General features: G+C 51.5%; 1 protein-coding gene across 3 annotated transcripts; it reads right to left on the bottom strand.

The window, feature by feature from the left end:
* Positions 1–498: 498 nt before the first annotated feature.
* On the bottom strand, positions 499–11,347 carry Dbndd1 (dysbindin domain containing 1). Of its 3 annotated transcripts, none has more exons than XM_090357107.1 (4): positions 11,252–11,347; positions 3,567–3,698; positions 3,070–3,210; positions 499–1,702 (listed from the first exon to the last, which is right to left on the bottom strand). In XM_090357107.1, the coding sequence occupies exons 1-4, from the start codon at positions 11,280–11,282 to the stop codon at positions 1,545–1,547; spliced, it is 462 nt and encodes a 153-aa protein (XP_090213233.1). In that variant the 5' UTR covers positions 11,283–11,347; the 3' UTR covers positions 499–1,544. The 3 variants fall into 3 exon arrangements, with proteins under 3 accessions (XP_090213233.1, XP_090213231.1, XP_090213232.1); XM_090357105.1 differs by lacking the exon at positions 11,252–11,347 and adding an exon at positions 10,299–10,485; XM_090357106.1 differs by lacking the exon at positions 11,252–11,347 and adding an exon at positions 10,732–11,048 and having other exon boundaries at positions 501–1,702.
* Between the last annotated feature and the right edge of the window lie 9,169 nt (positions 11,348–20,516).

Raw genomic sequence — 20,516 nt, 5'->3', positions numbered from 1 at the left:
AAATTAGCAATTTGAAATCTAGGGTACTTGTCTCTAAAAATGTATCACAGAATAGGGTAGTCTAGAGCACAGCACAGCAGATCCCCCATGACATCCTGGTGTCAGCTAGAAAGAAGAACCGTGGTCAGACCTTCAGTTGGTGGTGAGGCTCTAATCCCATTCTATAAATGCCTTTTATGGTAGCTGCGGCAGGAGGTTGGACTGGGGACTTGGGGATGGGAGAGACCTTGCTAACAAGAGTATGGCCAGGGGCTTACAGCTGCCATGATGAGATTGAAAGAGACAGCTGCTCTGCTGTCTTAGAAACCGAGATGGTTTTTGTTTTAGGATAATTGGTCAGGCAGGAACTGGACTTCTCTTCAGAAAAAAGCCTCCTGGATAGCCACTGCACACAGCCAAAGCCCGGGGCATCTCTGCAGAAGAGTCCAATGAAAATGAAGATCAAGAACCTCTCTTCCTTCTCCAGAAAGGCTTTAGTGGAGAGAAGAGTAGAGAAGATTGGCTGGGCACAAAGAGCAAGCTTAAGCCTTTATTTCAAAACCACTTTCTGATTATGATCATATCTGCAGTACCCTTTAAGCCCATAAAAAAGCAGTATTGGAGAAGGCTTAGCTGGGTATCCTCACATCTTACCCCAGAGTGAGCAGCTGGTTGGTCCTGCTTCCCCTATGCATCCTTGGATTCCCACGACACAGACCCTCAGTCTCAAAGCCTCCTATTGAGTACTTTTGACAAACTGGGTGGGCCATACAACTGGACAATAGGGGACAGGTATGATCGAGCATGTGCCTTATTACAATAGGAAAGGGTGAGGGTGGACCCTGCCCCGCTTGCCCCCCACATACAGTAGGTTAGGAGCTGTCACTGAGGTTCTGAGGCATTCTGGCGGTATTTGGTGTTCTGAGCGAGGGAGGAGGTGGGCCAGGCCTGCAGCTCTCAGCTGTCATACACAAAACTAGGAGAAGCAGGACTAGGAGAAGCAGGCCTGGAACCAGTGGTACTTGTCTGTAGCACAGGAAGAGGGCAAGATTGAAATTAAGCTGGAAAGTTTGGGAACTGAACCCACCCTCCCACATGCCTGGTTGGACATCAGAGCATGCCATAAGCCATACCAAACCCACTTCCCTCTTCCAAGCTTAGGTCTGAGGAAACACATTGGTGAAGTATCCCTCACAGGCTTTTGTCTCCTCAAGCTAAACCTGAATTGGGAATCTGTGGCATACAAGAGCACTGGTCCTACATTTGAGTTTCCAGAAGGCCCACCATTGTCTATTCTGGGTTTTATCTCAGAGCAGTAACTCCATGTGTTGTGTTGTCCCTGATCCAGGGCTCAGGAACCAGCTGTACGTAAGGCCACTGGGCTGTACTTGTGCTGGGGTGCCCAGAGGCCTGCATTTGGCACCCGGACCCTGATCTGGCATCAGGAGGTAAATGGCTGGAGTCTTGGGTAAGAGGAGTATGTCCCTGGGGTGAGGACTGGCCAGAGTTGCCATCACAGTGGTGGTCTGGCCCGGTCCTATGGCTCCAGGGAAGGCTGAGACAGCCTAGTCCTCCTTGGGTCCCTCCACAGTGAGGAAAGTGTCTACAATTGCAGTCTGCCGCTCCAGATCTCCAAGAGACTGCTTTTCAAGGTTCTGTTCAGCCCTTGTTCTTGTCCAGGAGGGGGAACGCAGGCAACCTGCCCGGGGCAATGGGTGTAGACCTGGTGGGACACAGAAGAGGTGAGAGGCTGGGGTGAATACATGGTGGCTCTGATTCACATGCTAGCCTCCTGGGGGTTTCTGTGGATGCAATTATTTCCCCTTCTCCATGTGAGCCAAGGTTTGGCTCTGTGGGATCTCCTCAGGACCCCCTTCAGTAGTCAGCTTCTGAGCCCCCACCCTGTCACAGATATCAGTCATATTAAGGTATGGACTATGTGCGGTTGGGCCTCCTCCCCCTCCTGCCTTCCCCCACGCCCAGCAGCTGGGACAAGGGTGCTCATGAGGGTCTACCTGCTTCTGTCATACTCAAGCTCCCATACAGCATGCCTCTCCCCCCACCCCCACCTCATATACTCTCACAGGGAACATGTGAACAGTTTGCTGATGAAAGGCTCTCCTATTTTGTGAGTCCTCTGTGTGTGTGTGTGTGTGTGTTTGAGAGGGGGGGAAGAGAGAGAGAGAGAGAGAGAGGGAAGGAGGGAGTTATCCTGTGCTTTGTGCCATTAGGGTCTATCCTGGGCCTGGAGGCTAGGGAACAGAGGCTGAACCAGGCTATCTGATGAGGTGATGAGGAAGCTCAGCTCATTTTTTTTTTTTTTTGCCAGTCCTGGAGCCTGAGCTCAGGACCTGGGCACTGTCTCTGAGCTTCTTTAGTTCAAGGCTAGCACTCTACCCTCTTGAGCTACAGTGCTACTTGTGGCTTCTTCTGAGTATGTGGTACTGAGGGATCAAATCCAGAGCTTTATGCATGCTAGGCAACACTCTACTGCTAGGCCACATTCCCAGCACTGAGGCTCAGTTTTTTGCTCTCCCTACCCCAGCCTGAGGCAGACTTTGTCATGTTGATGTCTTTTACTTGTAGACAGACAACAGACTACAAGTAAATCCTGTTCTCTTAACTAGAAAGATTGTGGAAGAAGCATGAAAAGACAATATGTAAGGGTTTTGCTTGAGTGGAGGTGAATTGGAAGGGATATTTCTAGGGCTGGCTTTTTCTCACATTCATTTTGGAACTCTGGAAAATGGCAATGCTTCCTGGGGAGCCACAGAGGGACTTAGACTGGTCATCATGCTTGGCCTAACTGAATATTCAGTGCTTCTTTTAAGGGACAGCAGCTTTGCTTCTTATTGCTCACTTGTGAAGTAAGGTCAAGGAGAGTTACATGTAATGGGCGAGAAATTCACATTGGGAAACTTGTAATGTAAAAAATTCATACTGAAGTATATGGTGTAATAGTGAAAAGTACTTATTTAAACACATTTGGTGTGAAACTTTTCCATAGTGAGGTCTTGAGGGAGCAGAGGCTTAGCACTTCCTCAGGCCACCTCCTATACCTTCCTCCCCCAAGCCCTATGCCAGCCTCACCTGCTGAGGGTTCACTGGTAAAATTCTCATCATCAGAGTCTGCAAAGACCTCAGCCAGTTCCTGGTCAGACATGTCAGTCAGCTCAGTGAGATCTAGGAGGTCGAAGTGGACCTCCAGAGAGGAGACACTGCTCAGGGGCTCTGGAGGAATGGAAGAAGGAGATATAGTCACTCCACAGTGATGTGCTGCTCTGAAGCCCCAGGTGCGCCTTCTCACAAGCCAGCGGGTGGATCAGAACTTTCTCTGTAAAGCCAGCACAGCCTAAGACCGGAGGAAACCTAGAGTCCAAACAATCATCTCTATACATTCGATATTGGAGTGCTTTCTGGGTTCTTCCATTGTGCAGATGGTATAAGATTCACAGCTGTAAAAGTTCTGGGCTCAGCACTGAGCTGGTCTACTCTCATGTGGCATTGTTGCCATCCCCACCCTGGCTGTGTCATTCCCTGGGGAGACGGGTCCCCATAGGATGCTGGGGTTGGTTGATGATACTTACGCCTCCTCTCTGTGACCTGCAGGAGCCCTGGTGCTGGTATTGGGATTCCTGTCTCCTCCTCAGTCACAGGCGTATGGCAATTGTCTCCTGTACTGTGGGCTGAGACACCCAGGACAGCCTCTTTAATAATCTCTGCAACCAACAAATGGTGTCACCTTGAGTCTCACAGGACTACCCCCCCTCCAAGATCAAGGAAGTCTCTGAAGGGCCTGAAAACTTGCCCATTATTGGGCAATGACTAGAAAGTCACTGGTCAGACCTGGTGCCAGGGCCTCAGAAAAGGGGACAGAAAGCTGCTTCTTCCATTCAGGCCTCCCTGGAATGAAGGAAGGGAAATCTGAGAATATATTCATACCACCCTTAGTACTGTAGCACCAGGGTGCTGTGCTTTTGGGATTCCATACCAGTAAGTTTTGGTCAGCCCAGGGCCCAATGCTAGTTTATTCATGTTTCCTGTCCTTCGTCTGGGTCTAGTTTTCCCTGTTAAAAACCTATGCTACGGGGCCAGGAGTTTGGCCTAGTGGTAGAGTGCTTGCCTAGCATGCATGAAGACCTGGTACCACATACATAGAAAAAAAGCCAGAAGTGGCACTGTGGCTCAAGTGGTAGAGCTCTAGCCTTGAAAAAGCCCAAGGACAGTGCCCAGGCCCTGAGTTCAAGACCCGGGACTAGGGGAGGAATCTATGTTAAGAAGAGCTCTGGTGGCTCATTCCTATAATCCTAACTATGTAGTAAGCTGAGACCTGAGCAATGCAGTTCAAAGCTAGCCCAGGTAGGAAAGTTCAAAGGACTCTTATCTTTAATGAAGTACCAAAAAGCCAGATGTGGCACTGTGGCTCCAGGGGTAGAGCATCAATCAGCTTTGAGAAGGAAAAAACACAAAGCCAGTGAGTAGTGCCCTAGTCCTGAGCACATTTGAATTCAGAGTGAAGAGATACAAAATTAAGTACAAAGTGGCAGCATGGTAGCCCTGTCATTCTACTATCCCTCACCACCAGCCCCTCCTCACACTGGTTAATTTTTTTTTTTTTTTTTGGCCAGTTCTGGGGCTTGAACTCAAGGTCTAAGCACTGTCCTTGAGCTTTCTCAAGGCTGGAGCTCCACCACTTGAGCCACAGCACACTAACATCTTTTTCTGGGTATGTGGTACTGAGGAATTGAACCCAGGACTTCGTGCATTCTGGGCAGGCATTCTACCACTAGGCTACATTCTGGGCCAGGTTGAATGTTCTATGTTATTTTTCTTTTCCTTTCTTTTTCTTTTTTTTGTCAGTCGTAGGGCTTAAACTCTGGTTCCGGGCACTGTCCCTGAGCTCTTCAGCTCAAAGCTAGCGTCACTTCTGGTTTTCTGGTGGTTAATTGGAGATAAAGAGTCTCATGGACTTTCATGCCCAGGTTGGCTTTGAACCGTGATCCTCAGATCTCAGTCTCCTAAGTAGTTGGGATTTCAGATGTGAGCCACCGGCACCCACCTCTTCCACATTGTTTCTATAAAAAACCTGACCAAATATAATTGCTCCTCTCTCGCTCGCTCGCTCTCCCTCTCTCCCTCCTTCCCTCCCCCCCCCCTTTCTGTTTTTTGTCAGTCGTGAGGCTTGAACTCTGGGTCTGGGCACTGTCCCTGAGCTCTTCAGCTCATCTTTCACATTTAACTTTTTCTGTCTTGCACACATGCAGACTGAGCCCTTTGGTCTTGCACAAAACACCAGAATCACCTTTCTTTCCCTTGCCTAGTAGACTCTCCATCCACAAATTATGCATCTGTGAAAGCAGGTACGTGTGTACTGGAGCTTATACTCAGGGTTTTGAGTGCTTGCTTGTCTCTTTTGTGCAAGGATGGGTGTCTGACCTCGACTCCCTGATTCTTGCTAATTAATTGGAGGTAAGAATCTCATGGACTTTGCTGTACAGGCTGGCATAGAACAACAACCCTTAGACCTCAGCCTCCTGAGTAGATAGGACTACAGGCATGAGCCACCAGCACCATGCACAGCAGGGTATTTTAAAGTCAGTAACTCCTCGAGAGAATAGACAGAATACTTGCCTTCCCATTATCCATCCTACTCATTTCCCTTTTCCCAAGGACCCCCCTCCAGCTTCCTCCACTGCTGGTGTCTAGGCCCTTCATGGGAAGGGTGTCCTTGACTCTGACTTCACTGAAGAGGGTACTCAGTGTGAATCAGAGTGAATGAAGCCTTGGATGGCTGCTTGAGGCTTGGTTGCAGAAGAGCACTGTAGGGTGGATTTTGGCAGCCTTGGCTGCATCCAGAGGATGGCATGCATGAGGGATGCACCAAGGGGGAGTAGACCAGGTCTGCAGTGTTGATGGTCACCTGTTGTTAGGGATTAGCCTGCCATCCCCTTTGACAAAGGTCTAGGAATCTGCAAGGTGCCAGGCAAGACACATGGGTTTGTAATTGTTAGCTAAGCTGAGAAAGATAAAGAAAGAGGGTCATCTTGCAAACTGAAAGCCTGTTGGGAAATTCCTGGGATGCAGCCCATGACTTGACCTCTAGAGGACTCTACATAAAGAGGAGTCCTCTGAAGCTGGGTAAGAGCTAGGCAATACCTGCCTTAGAGTAGATGCAAAAGTTCTAGAGGGAGAGTGGATTTCATCTATGGCACAGCCAAGTGGCATTGAGATAGGACCAGATGATAGAGGATGAGGCAGAGTGACACGGACAAGGATGTGTGTAGGTCATATGGACATTCCCAGGACAGATTCTACTGTGTAGCTGCTGAAAAGTTCTGAGCTAAAAGGGACAGTGTACTTTAAAGTTTATTGGAAGGCAGGTAAGAACAACATGTAGGTGGAAGATTGCTGGCACTGACCTTACTGTACTCCATCTAAGTCCCTGTGTTTGTTCTGAGATGGAGTCCTACACAGAACCTTAGCCAAAGAGCAAGCTGTGTCTCTATCTTACACTGGGTTTAGGGGAGGGGGAAGGGCTTTGCTGGAATACCAGTTCTGGGATCATGTGGGATATCCCTGGGACAAACTTCCGGTGTTCAGGGCAAGGTTGCCTTGTTAAAAAATAATTCTAAAGTGCTTGCCTGGCATGCACGAAGACCTGGGTTCGATTTCTTGGTACCACATATATAGAAAAGCCGGAACTGGTGCTTTGGCTCAAGTGGTAGAGCACTAGCCTTGAGGAAAGCCCAAGGACAGTGCTCAGGACTGGCAAAAAAACAAAGATTCTAAAAGTGAGGAGCAGATGGCTCGTGCCTATAATCCTAGCTACTCAGGATGCTCAGATCTGAGGATTGCAGTTAAAAGCTAGCCCAAGCCAGGAAAGTCCATGAGACTCTTATCTCCACTTAACCACCCAGTAAGGCTGGAAGTGAGGCTAGGAGTTTGGTCTAATGTGCTTGCCTAGCATGCACAAAGACATGGGTTCTGTTCCTTGGTACCACATACACAGCAAAAGCTGGAAGTGAAGCTGGGTGCGGTGGCTCACACCTGTAATCTCAGGAGGCTGAGATCTGAGGATCAAGGTTCAAAGCCAGCCTGGGCACAAAAGGACCTGAGACTCTTATCTCCAGTTAACCACCAGAAAACTGGAAGTGGGGCTTGGCTCAAGGGTAGGGCAGTAACCTTGAGCTGAGGAGCTCAGAGACAATGCCCAGTCCCAGGGGTAGTGGGGTAGCCTTGAACTGAAGAGCTCAGGGATAGCGCCCAGGCCGAGTTCAAGCCCCGTGACCCCCTCTGCCCCCCTCCTAAAAAGCTGGAAGTGGTGCTGTGATTCAAATGGTAGAGCACTAGTCTTGAAAAATCTTACAGGCAGTGCCCAGGCCCTAAGTTCAAGCCCCAGGATTAGTGCACACACACAAGACAGAAAAAGATTTTAAGAAGCATTGAGGCTTGAACTTAAGGCCTTATGCTTGCTAAGGCAAGCACTGTTCCAGTTGAGTCACACCCCAGTCCTTTCTGCTTCCACTTTTCCACAGAATATTCCACATATTCCTAGCCAGTCTAAACTGTGATCACCCTATTTATGCTTCTTGAGCTTCCTATTTATGCATTCCCTGTAGTTAGGATGACAGGTGCCTACCACTGTGCCTACTTTTTCATTGTTTGAGATGGACTCTCAAACCTTTTACTTAGAGTGGCCCTATCTCTGTTTCTCCAGTAACCAGGATTATCTTCATGAGTCACTGAGCCCAGTTCTTTTCATATTTTAGTAGTTGATACTATCAGAGAATTGAATGGATCAAGTATCTCTCAACTTTTTCCCTCTCTCCCTCTCCAGTATACATAGTGGTGAAGATGACACAATTTTGTGACTAAGAAACCTGAGTTGTATACTTTTAAAGGGTTTTTATTTATTTGGGTAGGTACAGAGGCTTGAACTCAGGGCCAGAGTGCTGTTCCTGAGCTTTTTCTGCTCACGGCTGGTATTCTATCTCTTTGAACCACAGCTCCTTTTCGTTTTCTAGTGGTTAATGAGCGATGAGTTTCACAGACTTTCCTGCCTGAGCTGGCTTCAAACTACAACCCTCAAATCTCAGCCTCTTGAGTAGCTAGAATTATGGGCAAGATTCACCAGTACCTGATTACTTTTGGCTTTTTTTTTTTTTTTTGGCCAGTTCTGGGGCTTGAACTCAGGATCTGAGCTTTATTTGCTCAAGGCTAGAGCTCTACCACTTAAGCCACAGCACCACGTCCAGCCATTTCTGTGTATGTGGTACAAAGGAATCAAATCCAGGGCTTTGTGCATGCTAGGCAAGTACTCTACCATTAGCCCACACTCATGGCCCTACTTTTTGATGGTTAATTGTAGGTAAGAGTCTTATGCACTTTCCTTTTCTAGACTGGCTTTGAACTGCAGTGCTCATAGGATTACAGGCATGAGCTATTGGGACCTAGCTAAAGGGTTAATTTTTTGATAAGTGAATTATATCTCAGTGAAAACCCTCAATTTGAAAAAAGGCTGATGTTGGCTGGAGTTAATGGGTGAGTGCTGTGCACTCACCATGCATCAGACACCACGGGCCAGATACCATTCAGGCTCAGGCATTAGAAGTGCACATTCTAGGAGAAAACTGTCTTTGTTTCCTGAATTCCTAAGACTACACTTGGTTCTAGAGTATATCATATGCAAAATAAGTGTTATTGAATGAGAGGATGGTGAAGAAATGACTCCAAGGCTCTCCAGTAAGTGACTGGTTTGAGAAATCACCTAGGCCTGTCTATATCCTTGTGGCAAGCCTTCAGAAAAAGAGATTCTCCTGTGCAAGACCTGCTGTTCTTCCTAGGGTAGGAAGCAGAGCTGCCATGGCATGAAGGCACTGTGGAATGGTGCTGGCTAACTGACTGAGCTCAGGGGCTTGACAGAGCAGACGATGCCCCACAAAGGACCTCACAAAGTACTGATCCTTATCCCTACATTGCACATACTGAAAGGGGACTCCCAAGCTCCTCAGGGGCTCCTGCTGACCTGACTGGTGAGTAGAGATGGGAACTGTCCTGCCCACCAAGGCATCCCCAAGGATGCTTGTACTGCTGCCACTTGTACTTTGCCGACCTATTTTCAGCACATGTATCACTGAACAACTTGGCCCAAATCTCATGTTCCCTGCTGTGCTCCCAGGACCTGACTGCTCTAAACACCACTGAACTAATGAAGTGAATGGATAAATGTAAAAAAAAAAAAAAAATCAAAGGGAGGAAGAGATGGTCAAAGAGGTAGGAGCTGCATTTACATACTTTCCCAGCCCCTTTGTCTCTGAATCAAGATTTTCCTTCTAGAATTTGAAGGAGGCTAGGGACACTAAGACTCAACTTCCTAAGGGCAGGGTCAGGGTCATAGCCCTGCTCTTCTCTTCCTAAAGACTCTCCAACAGACTTTGAAGGAGTGTTAGCGCTCTGGTATCCAAACGCTTACACCTGTAATCCTACCTACTTAGGAAGAAAAAATCAAGAGGATCCCAGTTCAAGACCAATTTTGGAAAAAGTTCATGAGGCTCCTTCTCAACCAATAAGAAGGCATGGTGGCATGTGCCTGTCAACAGGAGGATGGGGACACAGACCGGCCCGTGAAAAAATTAACTAATGAAAAATGGTGGGGAGAATGGTTCCAGAGGTAGTGGCCTCTGAGCTTAGACCCCAATACAGCTTCCTAAAAAAGTTAAGTGCAAAAATGGTAATTTTTTTTTTTTTTTTTTTTTTTTTGCCAGTCCTGGGCTTGAGCTCAGGGCCTGAGCACTGTCCTTGGACTTTCTCAAGGCTAGAGCTCTACCACTTGAGCCTCAGCACCACTTCCGACTTTTTTCTATGTATGTGGTACCGAGGAATCGAACCCGGGTCTTCATGCATGCTAGGCAAGTGCTCTACCACTAGGCCAAACTCCCGGCCATAAAATGGTAATTTTTTTGTGAAAGTTACTTTTTAGAGATAATTTCTTAGATGACTATTGATCAAATAATGTATGTAAACTGCTTCAAAATCCTCCTGAAGAGAGGCTGGCATGGCCTGCAGGAGCCAGGCCGGTTGTGGGTTTGGGGCTGGGAGGTGATACGTGGAGCTTCATCATATTTGTCCATACTTTTGTATGTGCTTCCCAGTCTTCAAAATAAAGTTTCCACAGTAAGTAACCCAAATTGTGACCATCATAGTTACTGATGTGGGGCTCATGAAATCCCACAAAGCAGAGGTCAGCAGCTCACAGTGCAGAAAGCCAAATAAGGCTCAGGGTATTGAGTTCAGATCCCACGGTCCCCAGCTGCAGGCACCTAGTAAATAACTGCGCTGGTCGTCACACATTCTCGCTCAGTCCTGAGAAGCTGCAGGGAAACCCTCTCCGCCGAGGAGAAGACACATTGACCTCTCGCGAATGCCTGCTCCCTTCCGGGGAAAGGATGCCTCCACTGAGGAGCAGGGACGGGACGCAGGGGGGGACGCAGGGGCGGGTGCGCGCGTGGCCTGCCAGCGTCTCACAGCCACCTCCTGGCGTCCAGGAAGCCGGTCAGCAGCAGGACGGCCGGCGCCCCTCCCAGTGACAGGACTGAACTCCCTCCCTAGCGGGGAGGCGTGCCTGGTGCTCGGAGGAGAGTGAGGCCCCCGGTGGACCTCGGATTCCCCAGACACCTGCTGGCCCTCCAGGGATCCAGGCGGTGCGGGGCTGGGCAGGCAGCGGGGGGTTCAGTTCGCATCCAAGTTACTCACTCGGCGACGGATCCTGGGAAAAGCCTCTGGAGAGCCGCGGGGAGCAGGCCCCTTATCACCCCCTTCTTGGGGTCAGATCTGGACGGGGTGTGGCCGCTGCCCTCCGGGGGTGGCCGCGGTCGGGACGGGACGGGAGGCGCTGCGAGCGGAGGGGCGGCGCCGACCCCCGCCACGCGGCCTCGGGGGCCCGGCGCGCACCGTCCCCCGCCCCGGTCCTCACGGAGCCCGGGACGGCTCCGCTCCCGGCTCCCGAGTCGTCTGAGGCGAACAAAGCCGGCGCGCGACCGGGCGGGCGGCCCCGCCGGCCGGGCCCCGGGCCCCGGTCCTTCCCAAGCCCTCCCCGCCCCAGGCTGGGCCGGCGGGGCGCGGGACGGGCCAGGGGGCGGGGACTCGCTCGGGGAGCCCCGTCCCGGCTCCCGCCCGTCCCGGAGGCGTCCGGCCCAGGCTCCGCCCTCGTCCGCGGCCGCCCGCCGGTCCTCCGGCCGGGGCGCGGCCGGCCGCAGGGCGGGTCCCCACTCACCTCCAGCTCCGGCGCCCTCCGAGGGCTCCATGGGGCCGGCGAGATCCGGAAGGTGCACGGGCGGCGGCGGCGGCGGCGGCGGCGTCAGCCGGCTCGGGCGCCCCAACAGCTGCGGCGGCGACTCGGCCCGGGTGACGGGCGCCGCGCATCAGGGCGGCAGCCGGGGGGCCGCGGCGGCGGCGGCGGCGGCGGCGGCGGGGAGGAGCCCGCGGGGCGGGGCGCGCAGCTGCTCCTCCGGGGCGCAGAACCCCTCCCCACGTCTCCCTGCAGGGCCGCCGCACAGGTGCAGCCCCGCCCTTCCCGCGCGCGCCCCGCCGCGCCCGCGCCCGCGGGACCCCACCCCCGCCCGACCCCTGCCCCTCCTGCCCGGGGACCCGACCCCCGCCCGGCCCCCTGCCCCTCCTGCCCGGGGACCCGACCCCCGCCCGACCCCTGCCCCTCCTGCCCGGGGACCCGACCCCCGCCCGGCCCCTGCCCCTCCTGCCCGGGGACCCGACCCCCGCCCGGCCCCCTGCCCCTCCTGCCCGGGGACCCGACCCCCGCCCGACCCCTGCCCCTCCTGCCCGGGGACCCGACCCCCGCCGGGCCCGTCCCCCGCCCGGTCCGCTGCCCCTCCTGTCCGGGGACCCGCCCCCGGCCCGGTCTGCCGCCTCCCACCCGTGGAACACGGGCCACTCGTCCACCCGCAGGTATTTGTGCTGAGCCAGCTACGTTTGGCGTGATGGGGCTCAGGGCGGAGGGGCACAAGCTGGGCCACAGTGGCACCAGCACCCTAGGCCCAGTAAGTAAGCCTGGAATTGCAGATCACGATTCACGCTGTGTGAAGCCTAGAGAAGGGCGCTTGGGAAAAGAGAGGGCCTGGGCCTGCGGAAAGCAGAGACCAAAGGCACACACAGGCGTGTGATGTGAAGGCTCAGGATGCCTGCCTTTGCGGTAGTATCTCGGTACCTCTCCCAGTGATTTCAAGAAGATGGTGTCCTGGCTTTCCAGGTGAAGAAACTAAGTACAGAGATGATGGATTAACGTGCTCTAAGTCACACAACCAGAGCCAGAAGTTAGGCCTTACCATGAGCCTTTTTATTTTCACAAAAATGAAACAGGGCTGGGAATGTGGCCTAGTCATAGAGTGCTTGCTTAGTATGCATGAAGCCTTGGGTTCGATGCCTCGGCACCACATAAACAGAAGCCAGAAGTGCTGCTGTGGCTCAAATGGTACAGCTCTAGCCTTGAGAAAGCCCAAGGACAGTGCCCAGGTCATGAGTTCAAGCCCAAGGACTGGCAAAACAAAATCACACAAAAAAAAAACAGCACAGAGAGAATTGTTATGGAGGAATTGGTTTTAGTGGACAAGGCAGTAGAGGGCAGTGCATGCATCAATGGACTTTAAGAGTGGCAAATAGCTGTCCAAACAGCCTCAGCCTGCCAGACCCCAGCCCTTACTCAGCTTCTTGCTCAGCTTCCAGCGCAAAGCTCTTGACCCTTGAGCCTGATCAATCCCCCAGGCTAATAATACCCCCTTCTAGTTTACAAGACTAGCAAACAACCTGTCTAAAGTGATTTCACAGCCCATTAAAGCAACTGAAAGTGTAGCCTCCTTGATGAATCAGAGCTTTCCTCCTAGGAAAAGATGATGGCCGAAGGGTGTTTTGGACAAAAATATATCAGTGACCTCCTTGGAGACTGGGGGGGAAGGGGTGGGCTTGGACCACTCCCCACTCAGCTGTGGCACTGTGTTCTCTGGAATGATTACAGCGGTTTAAAAAATAAAAGCCGTAACAGTATTTCTTCTGGAATCTTTCATTCCTATCAGAATACTTTTGCTTGAGTGTTAGCAGGATTGTGATGGCTTTTATCCATAGTGTGACAGATGTCATGTGACTTCCAAGGCTGAGTAATAAGAGAAGTTCAGCCCTTGGGAAGGCTCACAAAAGGCCATCTAGGTATGCTTTGGTTGTTGGCCTACCTGAGCTGGCTTCCATTACTCTCAGGCAATCCTATATCTTGTCTTTAAGTTATTCAGGAAGAGAACCCAAAGAGCAAGGGTTTGAAACAGTTGCCCTGCTAAGTCAAGTTCAAATTTCAAAGTCATCAGGAATCAGGTCACTGTATTAAGCCATCGCATTTCAGGATTTTCTTTTTTCTTTTTCTTTTTTCTTTTTTTTGTGGGTCATGGGGCTTGAACTCTGGGCTTGGGCACTGTCCCTAAGCTCTTCAGCTCAAGGCTACCATCTTACCCTGAGCCACAGTACCATTTCTTGTTTTCTAATGATTAATTGGGGATAAGAATCTCATGATCTTTAATGCCCAGGCTGGCTTTGAAAGGTGATCCTCAGATATCAGCCTCCTGAGCAGCTAGGATTACAGGTGGCTTGAGCCACTGCGCCCAGCTTTTTTTTTTTTGCAGGGGGGGGGCAATCCTGGGGCTTGAACTCAGGGCCTGAACACTGTCCTTGGGCTTTCTCAAGGCTAGAGCTCTACCCCTTGAACCACAGCACTACTTTTAGCTTTTTCTATGTAGGTACTGAGGAATTGGACCCAGGTCTTTGTGCATGCTAGGCTAGCACTCTACATGAGGCCCCTCAAGATTTCTTTTTATGCAGACAAGAACTACTAGTAGGCTGAGGAATGTAGCCTAATAGTAGAGTGCTTGCCTCAAATGTACCAACCCCTGAGTTCAATTCCCCAGAACGACATACACAGAAAAAGCTGGAAGTGGGGCTGTGGTTTAAGTGGCAGAGCACTAGCCTTAAGCAAAAAGTGTCCAAGGAACAGTTCTCAGGCCATGAGTTCAAGCTCGACTGGCAAAAAAAAAAGGAACTACTAGTTTACTCGTAGCAATTGACCATCACCATCATTTGAAAGATGAATAAATTATACAGGCTTTGACTTTGACAGACACCAGTCAGGCCCTAGGACTGGCACCAAATAACAATAACAATATTATTTTTGAGGGCAGTGGGAAGTCTGTATCTAGTTTATCTTGAACTTTCTATTAAGGATATTCAAATACATTTGTGGAAAGGCACCATTAAACCCACTTATCACCCTGATCCAACATGGCCAACTCATAACTGGTATCCTCTCTCCTTAGTCATTCTTCTCTGCTGCTAGATTCTGTTGAAGCAAGTTTCTATATACATTGACTCATTTCATTTTTCAGTATTACAATATTTACCCCTCAAACAAAGGGCAAGACTGTTGTAGGTGGCTCATGCTAGTAGGGACATAATCATGACTATTAAGACTTCAAGTAAGCCTGGGCAAAGAGGTTTAGAAGAGGGGCTGGGAGTTTGGCCTAGTGGTAGAGTGCTTGCCTAGCATGCATGAAGACCTGGGTTTGATTCCTCCGTACCACATATATAGAAAAAAGCTGGAAATGGTGCTATGGCAGAAGTGGTAGAGCTCTAGCCTTGAGAAAGCCAAGGACAGTGCTCAGGCATTGGGTTCAAGCCCTCAAACTGGCGAAAAAAAAATAAGGTTTAGAAAACCTAATCTCAACAGAAAAATCTGGTGTGCTGGTTCTTGCCTGTCATCTCAACTATAGTGGGAAACAAAAAGGAGGATCTGGGTCAAGCAAGGCCCAAGCAAAGAGTGTGATCCTGTAAAAAAAGAACCACAGAAAAAAGGGCCAGAAGCCTTCAAACAGAGAGCACCTACTTAGCAAGCACAAACCCTGAGATCAAACACCAGTGCTGTCCCAAAAAAGGCCAGGGGTCAGGAGTTTGGCCTAGTGGTAGAGTATTGCCCAGCATGCACAATGACTCGAATTCAATTCCTTGGCACCAAAGACATAGAAAAAGCCAGGAAGTGGTGTTGTGGCGCAGTGGTAGCACTCTAACCTTGAGAAACCCAAGGACAGCAAAAAACAAAAAATACCAAACCCAAGACTGGCAAAACCTACTCAGGAGGCTGAGATCTGAGGATCAAGGTTCAAATCCATCCTGGGCATGAAAGTCTGTAAAGTTCTTTTTTTTTTTTTTTTTTTTTTTTTGGTCATGGGGCTTGAACTCTGGGCCTGGTGCTGTCCCTGAGCTCTTCCCCTCAAGGCTATTGCCCTATCCCTTGAGCCACAGCCCCACTCCCATTTTTTAGTGATTAATTGTATATAAGAGTCTCACGTTCTTTAGTGTCCCCCCCCAGACTACCCCCCTGTTTGAACCTAGATCCTCAGATCTCAGTCTCCTGAGTAGCTAGGATTACAGCCATGAGCCACCGTGCCCGGCTGAAAGTCTGTAAGATTTTTTTTTTTTTTGCCAGTCCTGGGCTTGAGCTCAGGGCCTGAGCACTGTCCTTGGACTTTCTCAAGGCTAGAGCTCTACCACTTGAGCCTCAGCACCACTTCCGGCTTTTTTCTATGTATGTGGTACCAAGGAATCGAACCCGGGTCTTCATGCATGCTAGGCAAGCACTTTAACCACTAGGCCAAACTCCCGGCCCCAGTCTGTAAGATTTTTATCTCCAATTAACCACCAGAAAATTTCATGTGGTTGCTGACCCTCAAGTGGTAGAGCACTAGCTTTGAGCTGAAGAGCTTAGGGACCAGCGCCCAGGCCCAGAGTTCAAGCCCCATGACTGACCAATAAACAAAAAACAAAAAAACACTAGACCAAATTACCAGTTTGTATCTATTTAACACTTACTCAAACATTTTACAGGAAAGTTTATTATTACTACTGTTGTTATTGTTATTTGGTATCAGTTCTACAGCTGAACTCAGAGCCTGAGTGCTGTCCCTGTGTTTTTTAGCCCATGGATGCTACTCTACCACTTGAACCACAGCATTACTTCTGTCTTTTTGGTGGTTAATTGGAGATGAGTGTCTCACAGATTTTTACTTTCTTGGCTGGCTTCAAACTGCAGTCCTCAGATCTCAACTTCCTGAGTAGTTAAGATTGCAGCAGCCACCAGCCACCAACACTGGCTTTTGCTTCCTTCTCTTCCTCCTCCTTCTCCTCCTCTTCCTTCTTGTGATGTACAGAGGAGTTACAGTTAAGTCAGAGTACATTTCTTTTTGGCAATGTTGCTCCTTCCCTCATTATTACTTTTAATTAAATAGTTATACAAAGGTGTTTCAATTCCACAAGTTTGTCTGGGTTTCTGAGCTGCGCAGCTTGCTGCTGTATGAAAGGCATACATATGAAGAAAAGGTTTTTTTTCCTTAAAAAGCAGAACTCAAGTTCAAGATGAAGATCAGAAATCACCATGATTTTTGTTTGGAGCACAGGGTGTCTGCAGCCACCATCCCCTGAAATATTCCTCTCTGCAATACACTGCGATATCAAGCTGTGCTATTGGTTTGTGACAAAATGCAAGCCCTGTCCAGTATTTCTTGAACTAACCCTCCTTTTCTTTCTCTGTTTATTGAAAGTAGTTTTGGTTAGTGTGTTTATTTAATTCAAGACTTCCTGCCACACTTATCTAAAGCAAAATGTATGAACCATGAAGCACATTGGGTCTGTTAAATAAATGTTAAAAGCTGGGTGCCCCTGGCTCACACCTATCATTCTAGCTATTCAGGAATCTGAGGATTGTAATTCAAAGCCTGCCCAGACAGGAAAGACTGTGAGATGGGTATCTTCAATTACCTCCCCCCCCCAAAAAAAAAAGCCAGAAGTGGTGCTGTGGCTCAAGTTGTACAGCACTAACCTTGAGCATAAAAGCTCAGGGACAGTGTTCAGGCTCTGAGTTCAAGCCCCAGGATCATTACAAAAGAAACAAGCAAGAAAGCAAACAAACAAGAAAGATATTAAATGAAAAAAATTTTAGCCTTGTTTCTCTGTTCAGTTGTACTGTCTGTTCTGCCACATCTTCTCTGGGAGAAGCTGAATAACTCCTACTACACTTGCTTCAGGTGTCCCTACCAGAGACCAGTGGTCTGACACAGTGGTGCTGGCTCCTGGTCTCATGCTCAGCCGTCAGTCAGACCTCACAAAGACTTTGGAGGTTATTACAAATAAACCATGACTAGGGATTTGTGCGTGAAGAGTTCATATGGTCCTTGTAAGTACCCGCAACTCTCCCAGAAAACTGAGGGTGTAGATGAGTAAGCTCATTATTAACGTTTTCAGATCCTTACCATTGAACTAACCCAGTTCTCCTGGCTGGATGGGCCCGAGACCACTTGATCCTTCCTTTATCATTGCCTCTAACAGCTTTCCAGAATGATTAGATTATGACTCTTCATCCCAAGAGTAGATGGGAAAGCAAGACTTGCTGCAAGGCCATTTATTTTTTTATTGTGTTGGGACCAAACCCAGAGTCTTGAGCCTGCTAGGCAACTGCTGTACCACTGAGCTATGTCCCTAGCTTTGTAAGATATTTTTGTCTGTGCTAGTCCTGGGGTTGAACTCAGTGCCTGGGTACCTTCACTGAGCATTTTGGCTCAAGGCTAGTGCTCTACCACTGGAGCCATAGCTCTACTTATGGATTTTTTTTTTTTGCTTAATTGGAGCTAAGAATCTCAGAGATTTTTCCTACCTGGACTACCTGTGACCCTCATATGTCAGCCTCCTTAATAGCTAGCATTACAGGTGCAAGCCACTGGCATTCTGCTCTATTTGATCATATTTTTAAGAACACCATAAAGAGCTTAGGAAAAAGTGGTGTATGGGACAGGTACCTGCTGATGACACCTATTGGCTGATGTAGAACCTTATGTGTAGGTAACAGGGTGGTTTCAGGGACTAGAAAGTTGCTTTGGGAATTGTACAGTGGTTAGTTTCTCTGGAAATCTCTGATGGATGTTTCCACCTTGTCCTCTTTCAGCAGCCATTTCCCTTCCCCGCTCTCTTTAGAGTGTGTGGCAACGCTGGGGCTGGAACTCAGGGACTTGTGTTTCGGAGCTTTTTTTCCCTCAGAGCTGGAATTCTGCCACGTACATCTTAGCTTTTTGGCTTAAGCACTGTGGTTAGGGGCTGGGAGTGTAGCCTAGGGTAGAGCGCTCGCTTAGCATGCACGAAGACCAGGGTTCGAGTCCTTGCTGCCCATCTGCGGGAAAAGCCAGAGGTGGCGTCGGAGGAAAGCGCCCAGGCCTGGAGGAGGGAGCCGAGGAAGAGGCTTGGCTGAGAGCCCCATCTCCTGGACCATCAGCTCTCCCTCAGGCGAGGGCCCTGGAGGAGGGGGTGACATGACACAGAGCCCGTCTCCTGGACCGCGGCTCTCCCTGGAGGAGGGGTGACATGACACAGAGCCCGTCTCCTGGACCGTGGCTCTCCCTCAGGCGAGGGCCCTGGAGGAGGGGGTGACATGACACAGAGCCCCAGTCTCCTGGACCGTGGCTCTCCCTGGAGGAGGGGTGACATGACACAGAGCCCCAGTCTCCTGGACCGTGGCTCTCCCTGGAGGAGGGGTGACATGACACAGAGCCCCAGTCTCCTGGACCGTGGCTCTCCCTGGAGGAGGGGTGACATGACACTGAGCCCCGTCTCCTGGACCGCGGCTCTCCCTGGAGGAGGGGTGACATGACACAGAGCCCCGTCTCCTGGACCGTGGCTCTCCCTCAGGCGAGGGCCCTGGAGGAGGGGTGACATGACACTGAGCCCCGTCTCCTGGACCGTGGCTCTCCCTGGAGGAGGGGTGACATGACACAGAGCCCGTCTCCTGGACCGTGGCTCTCCCTGGAGGAGGGGTGACATGACACAGAGCCCCGTCTCCTGGACCGTGGCTCTCCCTCAGGCGAGGGCCCTGGAGGAGGGGTGACATGACACTGAGCCCCGTCTCCTGGACCGTGGCTCTCCCTGGAGGAGGGGTGACATGACACAGAGCCCCGTCTCCTGGACCGTGGCTCTCCCTCAGGCGAGGGCCCTGGAGGAGGGGTGACATGACACTGAGCCCCGTCTCCTGGACCGTGGCTCTCCCTGGAGGAGGGGTGACATGACACAGAGCCCGTCTCCTGGACCGCGGCTCTCCCTGGAGGAGGGGTGACATGACACAGAGCCCCGTCTCCTGGACCGTGGCTCTCCCTCAGGCGAGGGCCCTGGAGGAGGGGTGACATGACACAGAGCCCCGTCTCCTGGACCGTGGCTCTCCCTGGAGGAGGGGTGACATGACACAGAGCCCGTCTCCTGGACCGTGGCTCTCCCTGGAGGAGGGGTGACATGACACAGAGCCCCAGTCTCCTGGACCGTGGCTCTCCCTGGAGGAGGGGTGACATGACACAGAGCCCGTCTCCTGGACCGTGGCTCTCCCTGGAGGAGGGGTGACATGACACTGAGCCCCGTCTCCTGGACCGCGGCTCTCCCTGGAGGAGGGGTGACATGACACAGAGCCCCGTCTCCTGGGTCGTGGCTCTCCCTCAGGCGAGGGCCCTGGAGGAGGGGTGACATGACACTGAGCCCCGCCTCCTGGACCGTGGCTCTCCCTGGAGGAGGGGGTGACATGACACAGAGCCCGTCTCCTGGACCGTGGCTCTCCCTGGAGGAGGGGTGACATGACACAGAGCCCCGTCTCGTGGACCGTCGGCTCTCCCTGGAGGAGGGGTGACATGACACAGAGCCCCGTCTCCTGGACCCTCGGCTCTCCCTGGAGGAGGGGTGACATGACACAGAGCCCCATCTCCTGGGTCGTGGCTCTCCCTCAGGCGAGGGCCCTGGAGGAGGGGTGACATGACACTGAGCCCCGTCTCCTGGACCGTGGCTCTCGCTGGAGGAGGGGTGACATGACACAGAGCCCCAGTCTCCTGGACCGTGGCTCTCCCTGGAGGAGGGGTGACATGACACAGAGCCCGTCTCCTGGACTGTGGCTCTCCCTCAGGCGAGGGCCCTGGAGGAGGGGTGACATGACACAGAGCCCCGTCTCGTGGACCGTCGGCTCTCCCTGGAGGAGGGGTGACATGACACAGAGCCCTGTCTCCTGGACAGTGGCTCTCCCTCAGGTGAGGGCCCTGGAGGAGGGGTGACATGACACAGAGCCCCAGTCTCCTGGACCGTGGCTCTCCCTGGAGGAGGGGTGACATGACACAGAGCCCGTCTCCTGGACCGTGGCTCTCCCTGGAGGAGGGGGTGACATGACACAGAGCCCGTCTCCTGGACCGCGGCTCTCCCTGGAGGAGGGGGTGACATGACACAGAGCCCGTCTCCTGGACCGTGGCTCTCCCTCAGGCGAGGGCCCTGGAGGAGGGGTGACATGACACAGAGCCCTGTCTCCTGGACAGTGGCTCTCCCTCGGGTGAGGGCCCTGGAGGAGGGGTGACATGACACTGAGCCCCGTCTCCTGGACCGTGGCTCTCCCTGGAGGAGGGGTGACATGACATAGAGCCCCGTCTCCG

The sequence above is a fragment of the Megascapheus bottae genome, chromosome 24 (assembly GCF_031878675.1).
Source record: "Megascapheus bottae isolate mThoBot1 chromosome 24, mThoBot2.hap1, whole genome shotgun sequence".
Taxonomy (NCBI): domain Eukaryota; kingdom Metazoa; phylum Chordata; class Mammalia; order Rodentia; family Geomyidae; genus Megascapheus; species Megascapheus bottae.
Note: the sequence above shows the minus strand (reverse complement) of the source record. Positions and strands in the feature narration are given on the sequence as shown.

Bases quoted from the DNA above. Each gene is read 5' to 3' on its own strand.
- Dbndd1 (XM_090357107.1), bottom strand. From the start codon at position 11,282: ATGGAGCCCTCGGAGGGCGCCGGAGCTGGAG. The intron at 3,699-11,251 runs GTGAGTGGGGAC...TGTTGGTTGCAG, and splicing joins GGAGGGCGCCGGAGCTGGAG to AGATTATTAAAGAGGCTGTC. The intron at 3,211-3,566 runs GTAAGTATCATC...CCATTCCTCCAG, and splicing joins GCAGGTCACAGAGAGGAGGC to AGCCCCTGAGCAGTGTCTCC.